The sequence below is a fragment of the Dama dama genome, chromosome 24, assembly GCF_033118175.1.
Source record: "Dama dama isolate Ldn47 chromosome 24, ASM3311817v1, whole genome shotgun sequence".
Lineage (NCBI taxonomy): Eukaryota > Metazoa > Chordata > Mammalia > Artiodactyla > Cervidae > Dama > Dama dama.
In genome coordinates this window covers 57,916,950-57,934,739 of record NC_083704.1, presented here as the reverse complement: position 1 = coordinate 57,934,739, position 17,790 = coordinate 57,916,950, and the positions used below count along the sequence as shown (strand labels likewise).

Below are 17,790 nucleotides of genomic sequence, written 5' to 3'. Positions count from 1 at the left end.
AGCTAAGCAGAGGACATCCTGCAGGTAAAACAGATATAACTGCTCTTTAGCGTGTAAGCAGTGGTACACGGCATCAGTTAGATTAGCCAGTGTTAACTCTCCTCAGTTGCTTCGTTACTCTTTATATGGATGGGATATGAAAGAGCTGACACGTTAATATAGCAGTGTAAACAGTTCTTACACGGAGCCCTTGGCTGTGTGACAGCCCTTTATGAGACACTTGATTTTTTTGGGTCTGTGTGTTGTATAGTTAAGCTGACTCTGAATATACTGAATATTTACTGTAATATTCCTTCATAGGACACTTGCTTCGATCTTTGTTAGTGCTGCTTCGGTTCTAAGTACATCAAACCCAAGTAGGAAGCTTAACCCCTTCAATATTGGGTTGGAGCCAAAGCCAGTCATAAGCACCGCCTCAGGAGCTGAGTAGTTACTAACATGGAAGGGGTTCCAGGAGGTCCCCCACTGCATGAGCACCACCGTGCTCCTGGGTCCAGATCTCTCTCTCCTCCCCAGTTGTTTCCAAATCAGTGTGACACACACGCACACCCCTCTAATTGCACACCCCTGGGAATTCGGTCCAGTCTTCCCTCTGACTCCTCTCATGGAAACAGCCTATATTCCTTTCCTGATGCTGCTGCTGTAACAAATTACCACAAACTGGGTCGCTTGGAACATCACAGATTCATTGTTTCACAGTTCCTGAGGTCAGAAGTCCATGAAATAGGTCTCACTGGGATACAAATCAAGATGTTGTCAGAGCTGCCTTCTTTCTGAAGGCACTAGAGGAAAATCTCTTTCTTGCCTTGTCCAGCTTCTGGAGGCTGCTCCCATCCTTGGACCCCTCTCCATCCTCAAAACCAGAGCATCTTGAAATCTCTCTGACTGTGCTTCCATCGTCATATCTTCTCAGACTCAGACTCTGACTCTTCTGCCTTCTTTCTCCTATAAGAGCTTTTTTTCATTACTTTGGGCCCATCTGGTTAATCCAGGTTAATCCCCCTATCTCCAAATCCTTCATTAATCATATATCTTCAAAGATCCCTTTGCCATGTAGGTAACACACTCACCGGTTGCAAGTGACATGGGCATCCAGGTTCTGGGTGACGTAGGACACAGACATCTTTGGGGTGTGCTTGTTCTGCCTACCACAAGCCTCTTCACCCCGCCTCAAAGGGTCATTATGAGGATTAAACTGGTGAATGCTTGTGGGGAGGCTAGGATGGTGCCTGGCACAGAGTACGTCCTTAATAAGTGCCCATCTGTGCGTGCCTGTAGTTACCTAGGGTCATTATGATATTTAAATTGGAAAAACAAAAAGTTAAAAAATCCTGAAGCTTCCTGGCTCATTCTGAGGCAACCTGCACATGGAAAGGTATTACAGAAAAACAGTGTAGATTGTTTCATGGGTATTCATTTAGAAAGACAGTGTTTTTATTGCTGGTTGTTAATTTAAATTTTTTTGGTGTGTTCTTTTAAGTCACTAAATGACATGATCTTAAAAAAAAATCATAAATAGAATGTAAACATGCACACTTGGTACATTGTTTGAAGACCAGAGTTATCTCTAATCCAAGGTATTTTTCCCCAGGTAGATTTCCTTTTATTGGATAGGCATTTTCAAATTGGCTTTAAAACATGAAGCATACCAATACACTTAGGTTTCTATTCCTGGGGTTTATTTCAATATATAAGCTTTTGAAGTTAGCATAAGCAAGTTAATTTGATTAAAAAAAATTTCATATAGCATACTTTGTAAAGCATATTTGGCAAAAAACAAATTCACATATTAATACTTTTCCTCTAATGGCATTGTCATAACCTTTTTTTTTTTTTTTTTAAAATAAAGATAGCCTTAATCCTTAGATTCAGTTCCGCTACAAGTATAAATGGACATTTAGGGAGAGTATTTTAGCAGAGCATTACAAAGCAGAGCTGGAGTCTAACTTTTGTTCTTTTTTTTTTTTTTTTATGAATAATAAAATGAACACACGTTTATTGATCAGCCGGCTTTACACAGTAGAACTTTGTTCCTATCTTATTCTACAAAGAAATTGAATCCTTTCTTGCCCACATAAAAATCATATGGAGATCCAATTTTACTCCAAACAGAAGAGTTTCCTTTAACAAAGGCCAATTTCTTCTGATTTTACCTTTTGATTTACTTGTAGCCCATTCATAAGCTTCAGAAGGTAGAGGCTATGGCATCTTCCCTGAGTTTCCATTCCAGTTTTCATCTCTCTTCTGAGAAAAATCGAGTAGTATTTAAACTGTACTTTCTTCCATACTGTAATCCTTATTGTAAATTATAATAGATTGTAATTCTTATTAATGCTAAAATATAAATTTGTTGGCTGAAAAAAAAAACATAATTCTCAACTTTTAGGTTCTGCTTTTTTTTTTTTCAGCTAACTCTTGTTCTTAACAAGCACTGTCCATCAAAATGTTTATTTTCATTGCAGAAGCGAATCTGTTCTTGCTCTCGTGGAACAAAAATATTTTCAGCCAAAAATATGATTATAGAGACTTCTTCTTGGGCGAACATTAAATATCACCTCTCCGGTTAAAAAAACAAAAATTCCGTGGATGTAGCTAGTAGAGAGAATAATGCCGTGTTCTACTTGGACGTTCTAGGGAACTGTGGAGCGCCACTTAATCTGTGAATTTGTCTTTGACTCTTGATTTCAGCAGCACCTGCTGCTAGTGCTAATTCACCAGCCTAAGCTACTTAAAGAAGCATGAACAGGCAGCCTCACCCAGTCTGCCCCCCGGTGGCTTTGGAAGGTAGTGCAAGCAACAAGCGGCGGCCTTGGGAACTTTCCACCCCCGACCCCCACCCCATTCTGGACCGAGTCCAAATTCAGGCCCATTCTGGATGGAATAGAGCAAAATCGATTTTGAGAATTAGATCCTTTAATGAGATCTATGTGGTGTTCCTTAATTAAGTGAGCTTTTGTCAAGAAAAAAGCTAATAGTCCTTGAGAAAATCAATACCCTAAAGCATATCTCGCCAGCCTTTGGAAGCTGAAGCTGCATGGCAGGATACTCAGAAAAGGTCTCCAGTCACACGGAAGGAGAGCTCGAGGAGAAAGAAGCCAGGGAAATGATGGAGAGCAGCCCGAGCCTGAAGAGTGGTGCTGTGGCCAGGCAGGAGCCAAAAGCATGCTGATGGAGGAGGTACTCCCGTTGGGACTGGCAGCCGGTGAAGAGGGTGAGGGCCAGGGAGGCAGGCGGAGAGAGGATCCAGAGGAAGGAGAGGATGAGATGGGAAAGGACGAGCTTTGACACAGGAGGCCTGCTGGGGCGGTAGGCACCAGGGCGGCTGTGTCGCAGAGAAGAGGGCAGATAAACTCAAAATCAGGCTGATTCAATGCTAAACATCACCATATTTAAAACAGACAGCTAGTGGGAAGTTGCTCTATGACAGGGAGCTCAGCCCAGTGCTCTGTGACAACCTAGAGGGGTAGGACAGGAGCGGGGTGGGAAGGAGGATCGAGACGGGGGGACACGTGTGTACTTACGGCCGATTCACGTTGTCGGACGGCAGGAACCAGCGTGACACTGTAAAGCAGTTATCCTCCAATTAAAACTAAATTAAAAAGAAATCAGAATGAAATGGCCTTGAGAATCCCCAGTGGACCCCACGGTCTCCCACGACTCCAAGAGCCCAGCAGCTAAGAAGCAGAGGGGAAGGGGGCGACAATGATTTAAAGTTGACTGGAAAATACAGAGATAGGCTGTATTTTGCTCATAAGACTAGTTGACTGTAAGGAGCATGGAGTTAGCCTTGGAGGTGATAGAGATCATAATTAACCTGGGTAGTGACCACAGTCAATGAAGTTGTCCATAAACTGTATTCTGTGGAGCATAACTGTGCTTGCTTAAAAATCAGGGCATCCATCAAAGTAAGTGTTCAAAATGTGAAAACCCAGGAATGCCAGGTGAAAGAAGACAGACCATGGCTTAAAGGGAAGCTATAGGTTAGAGACCATTACGTAAGAGAGGAGACCCAGAGAAAGAGATTTGGAAGTCAACTCCAGACCTTCAAGAGGCCATGGATGCTGTACACCCTGGGCCCTATAGGCCCTGAATTTTGACCACCTATGGGTTTACCACCTGCAGAAAGACCAAGACTGAACTCTGTAACTCTGTGCTTGAGATGGATCACAGTCCTGAGAAGAAACGAGACTGAGTACTTACAAGAATGCATCTTTTTTGTATTATTATTATTTGGCTGCAGCAGATCTTAATTGAGGTATGTGGGATCTAGTTTCCTGACCAGAGACTGAACCCAGGCCCCCGCTGCATTGGGAGCACAGACTCTTAGCCACTGGACCACCAGGGATGTCCCTTTGATTTGAATGCGTCTTTGATTGGAAACTTTATTTCCTTTTGTATTTTTCCTCTCTCCCATCAAGACTTTCACTGGGGAAAAATTGCTTTTGTGTTTTGCTTCTGCTTGTCTTTCATTTGACAGCAGGGTTTTGTTATAAGGTGTAAACCTCTTAGGAACACCCCTCCCTCATTGCATTTTGTAACTTGGAGTCTGAGAGCTGCCAGGCTGTGTGGGAAATGTCAATGAGAAAATCAAGTCCTGTCCTGTTCTTGCAATCCGCAGGGTTGAGTGTTTGCTTCTTCGTGTCACCCGAGGTGTGCAGTGGGGGCAGGAGGCAGAGGTGAAGGCATACAGGGCTTTTGTTCTCCTTTCATATTTTGCACTGTTTCACTGGTGCATTAGTTTTGGGTTTGGGGGGTAGGGGGCTCTTGAAGGAGCTGTCCTTGTTACTGAACAGTACTTGGCCCTCTCTTTATATCTTTTAAGTGGTATCCTTCCCCTCACCCCTAATACGGGCAATGATAATAGATAAGTAAGCCACCCTTGGCTTATTCACCTCAAGTTTTTAGGTCTGCAGTCATTTGTCCTATATTTTATCTCTCTCTGTCTATGGATTCAAGGATTTGGGGGACTGTAGAAAGAGGGGAGAAAAATCACTCTGTGCATGTCTTTTCCACTCCTACTCTATGCTTTACAGGTTTAAAATTTCCAATGGGCATATTACTTTTTAGTTGTAAAATCACAACCCATAGAAGTTAGCCTCTCGTCCACTCCTCCTTTTCCTGTAATTTTTAGATAAGTCTTTGGATCAGTCAGGGTCCCAGCAGAAGAAAAGAGGGCCTCCCTGACAGCAGTCATTGAAGAAAATGGAATGAAAAGACGGATTCTGTGCAGAGTTCGGGGAAGCCCACCACGGGTGGGCCAGCACCTGGCACTAGGACCAGAAGGAAGCCTTTGCCCACCTCGGGAGCAGGGGTGACATAGGGCAGCCATTCCTGGAACTGGGAGAGCGGTAGCTGGAACAGTCGGAGAGGCCAGTCCGTGACCCACGGGAGAAGGAGCCGGGGGCCTCTCACTGGTGGAACCCAGTCAGAGGGCAAGGGTCCAGGTTAATGTGGGCACAGGGACAGCTTCCACCACGGAACATGGTGGAAAGAGGATTAGAGGGGCAAATGGGCAATATTCAGCACAATGTCTTATTAGAATTGTTTATTAAAATTTTAAAACACAATATATATGTTTTACTGCCCAAACACGTCTCTGTATTCATTGCCCTTTTTGTGCTAAGTAGTACCTAAATGTCATAAACGAGTGAATGCCGGGGACTTCTCTGGTGGTCCCAATGCTGGGGGCCTGGGTTGTATCCCTGGTCAGGGACCTAGATCCTGCATGCCACAACTAAAGATCCTGCATGCCACAACGATCCAACATGTGGCAACTAAGAGCTGGCACAGCCAAATAAAGAAATAAATAGAAACAAATGCTTTTTTAAAAGGAGTGAATATAAATGGCAGGGGTATTTTAAATGAAACTAAAAATGAATTAGAACTCTATAGAGAGAAACTGCATCGTGGTTAAGACTATAGGTTCTATCAGACAAAGAAATCTATGGAGAAAGATCTCAGACTATTGTTACCTTTTGAGGGGCAGATATTGATTGGGAGAAGGCAGAACGGAATTTTCTGGGGTGCTGGGAATGCTCTGTGTCTTGATGAGTAGTGGTGGAAATAAATCGAGCTGTACACGTAAGATGTATTCACAATCCTCTGTGTGTTGTACCGTAATTCAAACAGAAATTTAAAAAAAATCACAAAAATGTTTACAGTTACAGTTTGAGTTCCTACCCTGCTATCTCTCTTACTTACTGACTGTGTGACCTCAGGAAAGTTATTTAATCTCTCTGTTCCTTAACTTCCTCCTATGCAACATGAGGATAGTAATATTCTTGCCTCAAAAGGTTGTCCCAAGGATTATAAGAGCCAACCTTAGGGAAGCATCTGATACAGCATCTGGCACATGGTAATCACTCAGGAAGTATTGGCTATTTCTGTTAAGATAAACCTATTTTTTCCCTAAAATAACCCAGTTCTGCTAAGTTCTGGGTATCATTTTTTTCTTCTTTTCTTCTGTTTACTAAAATTTCCAATCTGCAAGTCCATCCTTTTATACAAGCAGATTCTGAACTTGAGTTAGTCACATGCATACAGCCTCCCTTCCCAGGCCTGTCCTGATGAGGTGAAAGCACTGAGGCGTTTCACACTCTGTCTTTGCAGCTTGCTGGTGGCTTCCTTGCCAAACGATGCTCCAAGGAGATGCCCGTAAGTCTCAGAGCAGAGATACTGCCTTTGTAGACCCTCTCACTTGTGAGGGACCTCCATATGATCCTATTCAGTATACTCACCAGATTGCATCATTTTGTTTCATGAATTATAACAGGCCTTGGTTAACTGGGACCCGGTGGACCAAACAGTGCTTGCCAATGAGCAGGTGGATGAACATGGCTGTTCATGGCGTTCTGGAGCAAAGGTGGAGCAGAAGTACCTCAGACAGTGGTTTATTAAGACAACTGCTTATGCAAAGGTGAGTGTCAGCCTGGAGGCGCCCCAATAAGGTTTATGTTTGAGCAGGTCTTCTGAATATCAGCCTCACTGTTGGAGGTAAACTCTAGTTAGGGCTGTTAGAGCCATGGGTGTGCAGACAGAAAGCACGTGGACCTCAGGGTCACTCACATAGAGCTTGATGGATTTGGGTCCTTCAGTTGGAAATCAAGAATAGCACCTGGAGGTCACTGTAGGCCACTGTTTGCTGCCCTTTCAACAAGTCACTGTACTGCTCTAAAGGCCAAAAAACATTCATCTTTATCTGTGGCTGTATCAGCAATAAAACTAGAAAGGAAAAAAATATTTTCATCTGTGTAGTTCTAGTAAGACCTCCAGAAAGACAGAATGACATTTCTGAGGGTCCAGAGGAGACCATCTAAAGGAGTGAGGAGATGGCAGTCTTCATGCGGGAAGGCCAGGGTGAAAGTGAACCAAGGCAGGAAGCAAAGCTTTGGACTCTAACTCTTGTTGTGTCTCTGATTAATAGTGTAAACCAGTGTGGGTCCTTGAAGTTCAGTTTCCTCATCAATAGAAGGAGAGGGTGCGACCAAGTGATCTTTAAGTTGCCTCTGGCTCTTTATGTTTTCAGAAATTCAAGGCAAAACCAACCATTGAAAGGTGGGGCTTGCTTACTAAATCACCAATAGCCTGGGTAAAATAGCTTATTAAGGGTATGCCAGAACCACTCTGTGCAAGATATTCTTTGAGCCTACCACGTTTCAGGATATGGAATTGATCAATCACTTCCTGAAATTCCAGAGAAAAGTGATTAGAACAAATCAAGGGGGGCATTTCCTGTGGCAATTTGATAATCTCTGTATTAGCATAAGACTGGAAGTCAGCAGGATCTGAAAAGCTAAAGACATCATGCAGAGTTACTGATGGTATGTCATGGTAGTTCTTACTTTATGGTAACCACCATACGTAGGATGGTTGTACCTTTCCATCATAGCCCATGGGTTGCTACATCACAGATAGGGTACTGGACTGAAGTGGACTTTGGGTCAGATCCAATTCTGTAATTTTTATATTGCAAAATAAGCACAAGGTATAAATAACCTCTGATCACTACAAAACTTTGCTGAATTAGAACTATAGTACTCCAATTCACCAGACCAGTGCCATATGGTTATATGACCTCTAGTTCTCTCACTCAAAAGACATGTCTTAAATGAAAATGTTCCCCATTTTAATTTATCCAGAATGTAGCATATGGTTTTGGAGAACCACTCGTTAGAACTTGCTAACATAATGCCTTGCTCCTTTCAAGCACGCTGGTAGTATTGAGAGGCTGAATAGAAGCAAGCTGGGGACACAGCTTTTTGTAACAGCCCAGGCAGTGGGGCCCCCACCTGCTGGCAGCTGGGGAGACTGCATCACCAGGAGGTGTGCCAGGTCACCCCAGGGACCTGTCAGATGACTCTGATAGGCATTGGTGGGAAGGCCACCTAATTAGCTCTTCTGTTTGACCTCTGCCTCTAATTGGAAATGTAATAACCTGAGTGGCATTATTCTTTAAATTGTCAGCTGTGAATTTTCAACTGTTCAGCAGAAGTGGTTAGTTACCATGGTGACTTGCCTGCTTCTTGATGAACTCCAGGGAAGAATTGACTGCAAAAGCTGACATTAGAAGTCAACACTTGGTTTGCCCTGAAAATCAGAAGAAGGGGTGGCGTGGGAGTGGTTAAGGGTGAGCAGATATCTGTGTTCACTGCACATCCTTGACTGAGGGCTACATGTGCACAAAGCAAGACTTCATAAGGCCTAATAGAAAATGATTGCTATGGGATTAAGAGGAGAACAGAGCTATCTGGGGGCTACACAGTGCTCTGGGACTTGGAGTTACGGTTCAGCTGAAAGTATGCAGTTGAGACCCCAGGAAGGCTATATATTACAAATGTGCATGACTCTTTAGGACCAAGGACAAAATCAAAATAGACTCACCTTAATTAAAAATAAGCCTGACAGTTTCAAAAGTAACTTTCAGAACAAAACTCAACACCTTAAAAGAGAAACAGCATAGTTCAGACTCGCTGAAAGGTTAGTTTCATCTGAAGTGTCCAACATGTAGTAAAAAATTACAAGATTTGCAAAGAACCAGGAAATTGTGATCTATGATAAAGGGGGGGAAAGGGAGTCAGCACAAGAGAGATACATCCTGAGATAAAGGAAAAGATGGTAATAAGGAGTGAGCAGATGAGTGGACAGGGGAATCTCTAGACAGAAATGGAAACATTTTTTTAAAAATGGAAATCTAGAACATAAAAGTATAACATCTGAAATAGAAAATTATTGTTTGAGCTGTAGAGGGATGCGTAAGGGTTAAATAAGCCATGAAGCTGTAAGGGAACCCCTATCACTCCGTATAGGGGACAAAACAAGTGGTAGTTCTAAAACAAAAGTGTGTATTTAAGAAACTGAAATAATGACAGTATAGCTGAAACTAAGAGAGCCAAGAGGAGAAACTCAAGGTAGGACTGGAAAACCTGAAGAAATGGTTAGGAGCCAGATCAGGCAGTGCCTTAAGAAATCCGTACTTTATCATGGGAGTCCTGAGAAACCATTAAAGGATTCTAAGGAAAGGAGTAACATGATCAGATTTGTGTTTTTATAAATTCACCGTGGAAAGAGCACGTGAGGATGCAGAGAGACCAGCTAGGAGGTTATTGCAGCGTTCCAGGCACGCATAACTTAGATGGTAGTGGGAATAAATGGGTAGGTTAGTAAAATATTCATATGGCAAAGCCTAAGAACTTGGTGATATTGAATGATATTGAAATTGCGTGTAGGAGATGATGTCAAAAGCCCCTGACCTGGACACAAAGTGAATGATAAAGCTACTCACTGGGATAGGGAGTCCTGGAAGAGACACAGTCCTGACCCTTTTGAGTTTGCAGTGACAATGAATCATTTGAGTAGAGATGTAGAAATAAATTATTCTTGGATAAACGGGTCTAAAACTTCAAAGAAGATCAAGTGAGACAGGACATCTACTTTAAAACCTGGTATGACAGCAATAGTGTTGAATTAGTGATGAGGTCTTGCTATATAGACAAGGATGAGATATTGAGTCAGTAATGCTTTTAGCTGCAAGTAACTGAAAATCCAAGTTATGGCAACTTAATAAATGGGAGATTCCTTCCCAAAGAAGAAGTCCCAGTTGCTGGGACCAAACTAGGATAGGCCTCTATCCTATCCTATCCTGCCAAATGAGTTGGCATTTCCATGGTCCTCATCAGCCATTCCTTCCTGCCTGTCACCTCATGGTTGCAAGATAGCTGCTGCAGATCAGACATCATGTTTCCATTCAAGACAGAAAGAAGCAAAAGAGGCACTGTGAGTAACAAGAAAGCAAGCACTTTGCCACAAACGCACAGCCAAATTCCACTGATGTTCTGCTACCCCTGTTGTATCATGTGGCTACACCCAGGTTCAAGGAAGGCCGGGAAAGCAGACTTGAGCTTTTTAGCTTCTGTAGTCAAGATGGTTGGGGGAAGGGATTGGGGAATGGGTGTGTGTCCGGCAGTCATCTTTAGAGCTTCATGTGTACTTCTGATTGTGCAGCCTCTGTGATGTACAGCTGGTGGCCTGCTTGGGAGCATGGCTGGAGGAACCCACTTTTCATTCTCTTAACTTCCAAATTAGAAAGATGATGCCTGATGTGAAAATTAAGGGCACCCTGAAATATAAACAAATCTTTTATCGAGGCTGTTCTGTGATGTATTTGATGTTTCTCCATGTATCCCCCACCCAGTCCTCCCCAGGATTGTTTGCTTTATGGAACATTAAAAGTGATTTCAGCTACTTGTTCTGTGAAAAAAGAAAACTGGCAGTAGGAGTATCTGAGGAGCATGAATTAGTCCTGGCAGAAACGTGTGGGAGGATTGACGTGGGCAGCACCGTGAGGTGGGAGCAAGGGGAGGGGAGCAGATTGGAGACGTACGTACAGGAAGCAAAGGGGGTTCAGAGCCTGGTGGAATGAGCACTTCGGTTCCTGACAGCAGGGTGACAATTGGAAGGCGAGACAAATGGAGAGACGGCTTCCCATTTGACCTTTCCTGATGGGTTTGTGGTTTTGACTTCTGCGCTGCCTCCTGTAGCCCCAGAGGCTTCCTCCCCGCAGGTCCTCAGACAAGACGCCAGGACACTGTACCTGGCTCCTCTTCGGCATTAAAACGGACATAATCACGCCCTTGAAGGTGCGCAGTCAACGCCCACACCTAATTGGTGTTGATGTTCTCTTAAGTTTCCAGAAGTTACCTGGCAACTGCTTAAATGTGAACCAAGTCTGATCACCTCCCGCTTCCTGCCTGCTTGCCCCCGATCTGATCCCAGGCTTTTCCTTGCACCATCTTATTGAACATTCACATTATTCTTTGGAGGGTGGGTACCACCTGTTACCCCATTTTACTGAAGGGGAAACTGAGGCTCACACTGGTCGTAAAGTAACAGCACTGGGATTCCAGTCCAGGTGCTTACGTTCTTCACCAGCAGTCTGTACCACTTCTCAGGTAATCTGAATTCATTCTTTCTCTCCCAGATGTTATTGAGTGCCTTGCCTAGGTGCTAAGAATACAGGTGAGAAAAGCTGAGGTCCCTGCTTCTTGGGCTTCGCAGGTGGCTCTGTGATAAAGAATCTGCCTGCCAGTGCCAGAGACGCGGGTTCAATCCCAGGCTCGGGGAGATGCCCCGGAGAAGGCAAGACCACCCACTCCAGTATTCTTGCCTAAAAAATCCCATTGTCAGAGCAGCCTGTCAGGCTGCAGTCCATGGGGTCACAAAGCATCGGGGACGACTGAACGACTTAGCACACACCGCTCTTTGGGAACTCAAGAACTAGCATAGGGGACCTTCGCAGACATGAGAGGTCTCAGCCCTTGGGATCACCGTCACACTGCAGGAGAGCACCTAGCCCAGTGGTCGGGGGAGGTACCGCCAGATGGTGATGAAGGCTGGGACGTGCAGGATGTCTGTACGGGAGTGTTTTATTGCCTTCCAGACGTGCAGGAAACTTCACACTTCATGTCTTTCCAAGTAGAGCTCCTTTTGGCAAGAAGGAGACAGGCAGCACCGAGCCCTCAGGGAAGCAGGGAGGATGGGCGGGAATAAGCCAGCCCTTCCCTGCCCGCTCTGGGCCTCTCATCTTGGCTTCACACCGCACTTGGGGTCAAGTAGAGACAGCTTCCCCAGAACCTCCTGGTCTTGTCGGCCCCTGCAAAGAGGGAAACTCGGGTTGGAATGGTGTGGAGATGAGGGAGGGGAGCAAGGCTATGACAGGAGCTGTCTGTGGGGGGTGTGGAGGAGGAGGTTGGAGCAGAAAGGCTGCCCCCGAGGAGCAGTGGTACACGGGTCTGGGCCCCTGGTGTCCCTGACTCCTTAAGAGTCCCCAGTGCTCTGGATTAGGGACCTTCCGGTACCCTTGTTCTGATCCTGAGGCCTGGAGTTCCCCGAGAAAGCATTTGCCCATCTCCTGGAAAGGGAGCTGTTGCCTGGCTCTCTGCTCCTGCCCTCAGGTCCTCTCCCAGCCCCAGAACAGAGACTCAGGTCCACAGGTGGTGCCTGGAAATGCCTCCTCGGAAGCACGCGCTGTCACGAGACTTTGCAGAGGGATTGGTCCGTGGGGTTTGGCCCCTCGGCCCCACCCTGCCGCCCAGAAAGATCCTTGGCCCCGATGTCGCTTCCTCTGTGTGCAGCCTGGGCCTTCACATGGTGGGCACGTGCACTGAGGAGGTGTGGGCTGAGGAGGGAAAGTTTCTGAGCAGCTAGAGGAGCAAGTGAGAACCATTTCACAAGCTGTCGGCTTCTCTGCAGGGCTGTTTTGATAAAAAGCCGCGAGGACACAGGCCAGGGCCAGAGTTAACGACTCTAATGCTGAGGTTTATGTACTGTGAGGGGCAGGGTTAAGCCCAGTAGCTTGAAAGCCATTACCGCGATCACCCCTGTTATGCTCCGCTGTGGCCAGTCAGGGCTGAGAGTGGCCTCTTTCCTCCCTGCTTGGAAGAAACAGTTGATCAGCGCCTGCGCAGTAGGGGCCGTTGAACCCAGACCCCCCCCTGCACCCATGCTCAGAGCAGCCTCGGAGCTGGCTTCCTGCCGGAGTGCCCCTGCAGGCCACGGCTTTCACTTGTTTTGGAAACAGCAGACTCTGCTCCCATCCCAGGATCTGGTTTTGACTCCCTGTCTCACAAAGCTAATTAATGGTTAAATTCTGCTCCTTCTTACATAATATCTCATACTTCCTCCTGTTCTCCGTTTCACCTCCTCTCCGGGATCTTTTCTCTCCTACACCATGAGCCGAACTCTGCTCTTCTTCACCTTCCATCCTAGCCTCTCAGCCCTCCTCAGGGTGATCATCCTATGGTGCCAAGGGGCACAAGGAGGTCCTTCTGGGGTGAGGATGGGAGCAGACGGGTGGGAGGGGGACAGAGGCAAAGGGAAAGAGAGGGATTTGAGGCTGACTGTGCCCCAGCACTTTGCTGGGGAGCGGGAGGCTGCCTGGGGTGAATCAGGAGACTTGTCACCACCCCCTCCCCACCCACAGCCCCAGCCAAGGGACCAGGCTCCTTAATACCAGCTGGGGCTGACGGTGGACCTGCTGGGAGGCCTCTGGCCGACTCTTAGCAGGCCTTAGGGATCACTTCTACCTGGAAGAGCTCATCAGAGTTGGTGCAGGGCTGAGTTCCAGCTCCGGATTCAGAAACCACTGTATTTCATGATGAAATAGGCAGATTTCCTCTCCGCTAGACATAGTGCCTGCTTGCTGCCTTGGGAGTGTCCCTCACCATGAGATCAGGTCCAGGGCCACCTCATTTCCTACCCCTGAGTTCTTGCCGGCACTGTGTCCCTCCCATCAGGGAACTACTGAAGACAGCCCTGCCTGCACACCCACTCCTGTGTGAGGATGAACTAGAACTTCTGAAGGAAGGAAGCGTGCAGTCTCCAGCGTGGCACACATGCTCTGCAAGCAGGAAGGCTTCCTTTATTATTTTTGTTTCAGAGATAGGAGGAATGATTTGTTGTTGTTGTTGTTTAGTAGCTCATTCATGTCTCACTCTTTGCAGCCCCGTGGACTGCAGCATGCCAGGCTTCCCTGTCCTTTACCATCTCCTGGAGCTTGCTCAAACTCATGTCCATTGAGTTGGTGATGCCATCTAACCATCTCCTCCTCTGTCATCCTCTTCTCCTCCTGCCTTTAGTCTTTCCCAGCATCAGGGTCTTTTCTAATGAGTCGGCTCTTCGAATCAGTTGGCCACGTATTGGAGCTTCAGCTTCAGCATCAGTCCTTCCAATGAACATTCAGTGTTGATTTCCTTTAGGATTGATTGGTTTGATTTCCATGCAGTCCACGGGACTCTCAAGAGTCTTCTCCAACACCGCAATTCAAAAGCATCAATTCTTCAGTGCTCAGCCTTCTTCATGGTCCAACTCTCACATCCAACATGACTACTAGAAAAACCATAGCTTTGACTAGACAGACCTTTGGTGACAAAGTAATGTCTCTGCTTTTTAATATGCCGTCTAGGTTTGTCTAGGAATGATTACTAGGGAAAAATAGGACAGATACCTTAATAATGTATTTCTTATTGTATACTGACAATGAAATAAATTATAAATTTGATTAGAAAAAAAATGAAGACAATGTAAACATTACATCTTGCTCTTCAACTTCCCTGGGAGCCTTCCTGAACCACCTGGCCAGGTCCTTTTGGAACATAAAGGTGTCCTTCGTTCTCGAGGTGATAGCTTGGACTCATAGGAAGAGGAAAGACATAGAGTAGCACCTCGTTGGGGGCCATCCCTGGAGGGCTAGTGGGTGTCACCAGTGAACCCTTTTAGCTTAGGGAGTCATTGGAATTTTAACACTGGAAGAAAGCCAAGAGAACATTATACAGGCTTCCCCATGTTAGGCCTGGTCTCCCAGGCTTTCTAATCCCGGCCCTGACCTGAAAAACATAAAAGCCGGCAAAAACCCCCTCATGCCTCCCTTTACTGCTGCTGGAAATTAAAAAAATCAATATGATGTCTAAACACAAAGGGATACGGTGTTGCTTCATTTTAAGCAGCTCACATCCTGCCCTCCTCCTGCTCCCCAGAGGTGCTGCTGGCCAGACTGAGGAGTCCCAGAAAATTACCACCTGCGCCCGCTTCTCATTTGATACCTGGGCCCCCAAGCCTAGGAAAGCCAGGACCCAGCTCGAGTGTCCCTGGCCCTGGGCGTGTGCTTGGTCTGCCTGCTCTTGAGCACTGATTCCAGAGAAACCGGGCGTCTCCAACAACCACAGGCAGAGAGCAGACAGGCAGAGGGCGGGTGTTGTGGGAAGGCAGCTAATGCGAGTTAGGGAATGTTGCAGGAGGTCCAGAGAGGACACAGATGGCCAGATAACAGGAAGGGCAGTGGGCTGAGGTTCGCTGGTCTGTTCCTGATGGAATTGGCTTCTTGGCCTCAGAGCTGAGCAGTGTCGTGTTTTATGTCATTCTCTACTCCTGCCCCCTTTCCTTACGCCAGGGCTTTCTGAACCCAGCTGCCTGGAGAACAGTGAGACCGAACCAGAGGCTGCCACTGCTATGAAGGAAGTGACAGTCATTAGGAGATACCTACATATCCATATTAACGTTGTGCTGTTCTGTTTTTCAAAGTAAGTGTTTTCTTATAGAAAGGGGCCATTTTCCACAGTATCTTTCCATTTCTCTCTACATTTTGCTTACTATTCCAAGGTAACTGACTCTGAGTGTCAGATTTATTCAAAATAGAGAGATTTAATCGTTTCTAAAGCTATAATACAGAGAAGGAAATGACAACCCACTCCAGTATTCTTGCCTAGAGAATCCCGTGGACAGAGGAGCCTGGTGGGCTGCCGTCTGTGGGGTCACACAGAGTCGGACATGACTAAAGTGGCTTAGCAGGCCTGCATGCATTGGAGGAGGAAATGGCAACCCACTCCAGTATTCTTCCCTGGAGAATCCCAAGGACAGAGGAGCCTGGTGGGCTGCCGTCTCTGGGGTCGCACAGAGTCGGACACAACTGAAGCGACTTAGCAACAGCAGCAGCAGAGCAATAATAAGTGGTGAACACTGGTGAAATGCAAAAACTCTGGTTGTTTAAAAACAGTATATAGTGCTCGCTTCGGCAGCACATATACTAAAATTGGAACGATACAGAGAAGATTAGCATGGCCCCTGCGCAAGGATGACACGCAGGTTCGTGAAGCGTTCCATATTTTTAAAAAATAAAAAAAAAAAGAAGAAAAAAAAAACAGTATATAAACAGCGTAATTTTAATTATATGAAAACATATACACAACTACACACACTCATACTGCATTTTATCAGTTCTAACACACGATTGGTTTTAAAGTTTATGCTCCACCTAGAATAAAAAATGCTGTCGATCAAAGACACCATTGATTGTAAGGCCTGTCAGATTTCAGGATTTGTGGGGAAAACATGCATCTCAGAATCAGTGGAAGATGGGATTAATTAGGATGGAAGGATGTAGAGCAAAGATTAAGAGTGATCTCCCTGGATGCTAAAGTTGATTTGGGGTAATGGTTATCTTCTCTCCATCCTTTTCTGTCTTTTCTAAACTTCCCATAATGCTTATTGTTATTTTGAAAATTGTAAAAAAATGCAAAGCAGCCTGCTTTGCAATTGTAAAAATGCAAAACAGGGTTAGGTCAGCATTGATCTACACCAAATCTCTAGACCTGAGTGTCTTGGAAGAGGATAATCTTACGTTCCTGCAAGTTTTAAGTTAACAGGCGGACTTGCAGGATGTCCCCTGAGACATCTGTCCCCATTTTGTTTGTCTTGATCAGACCAATGAAAGCTTTTAGCCTTGCTCCCAAGACTCCCCTTTCCTGGAACAAAACCACCTTTTCGGGCAAAGGTAGCCTCATGCCACAGGTTGGGCTGAGTCCCATATTCTGTTTGCAGGATAGTGATTTAATTTCTTCCTCCTCCTGAGGGGTACAGCTGTGTGTGTACTTAGTCACTCAGTGGTGTCCTACTCTTTCTGACCACCCCCCACCCCAGACTGTAGCCCGCCAGACTCCTCTGTCTATGGAATTTTCTAGGCAACACTACTGGAGTGGGTTACCATTTCCTCCTCCAGAGGATCTTCCCAACCCAGAGATCAAACCTGTGTCTCTTGAGTCTCCTGCATTAGCAGGAGGATTCTTTACCACTGAGCCAACCTGGGAAGCCCAGCTTCTCTTTTGTCCTGTGGAGCCAGGGGAAGTGAAGTGATGTGAGCAGCCTCTGGGAATCAGAAGCTGTGTCATGAGACAGGTGGCTTTGTCCTTGAGAGAGTTTGTTCTCTATCATCTGCACTGTGAGGAGCGTAGTGGTGACCTGCAGTCACCATCTCTTAGAAGTCAGTGGAATTTAAATCATTTTGCTATTGGTTAGCAAATAGCAAAAAAGTGGGCTACTTAAGTCAGAGGAGAACAGAAACATAAAGCAAGGCTGCTGCGTGGCCTGAGCTGGTGCATGAGTAGGAGGAGATTGGTCAGTCTGGCTGCACCACGGCATCCTGGTTTCCTTCATCACAGCCTCTCCCACTGAGCGGGCACACAGGACGACCCCTGGCGATGATTCCCAGGGAGCACTTCCTTCTTTCCAGCTGTTCAGAGACTGTGTAATAGCACTTGGTCTCTTCCTCCTTTTCACATGGCTGAGATACACACTGGACATAGACATGGGCTGCTTGATGCCTCTTCCTCTTGCCCCTGCAGTCCCGTGACCCACATCTTGTTGGCAAGTCATACATCATTTTCAGGGTGCCTTCTCTGGTAGCTCAGGGGTAATGAATCTGCCTACAAGTGCAGGAGACCTTGATTCGATCCCCGGGTTGGG

The 17,790-nt window shown here is 46.0% G+C and overlaps 1 protein-coding gene and 1 non-coding gene across 3 annotated transcripts in view; both read left to right on the top strand.

Moving 5' to 3' along the window:
• The window catches only part of LARS2 (leucyl-tRNA synthetase 2, mitochondrial), a 143,574-nt gene that overhangs the window by 57,618 nt on the left and 68,166 nt on the right, over nt 1-17,790 (top strand). For both annotated transcript variants that reach the window (XM_061128831.1, XM_061128832.1), the window contains exon 7: nt 6,773-6,916. In XM_061128831.1, the coding sequence (XP_060984814.1) occupies nt 6,773-6,916 (144 nt within the window). The remainder of the gene's footprint in view (nt 1-6,772; nt 6,917-17,790) is intronic.
• On the top strand, nt 16,052-16,158 carry LOC133046357 (U6 spliceosomal RNA). The gene has a single exon (XR_009690488.1). It is a non-coding gene; the product is annotated as a U6 spliceosomal RNA (small nuclear RNA).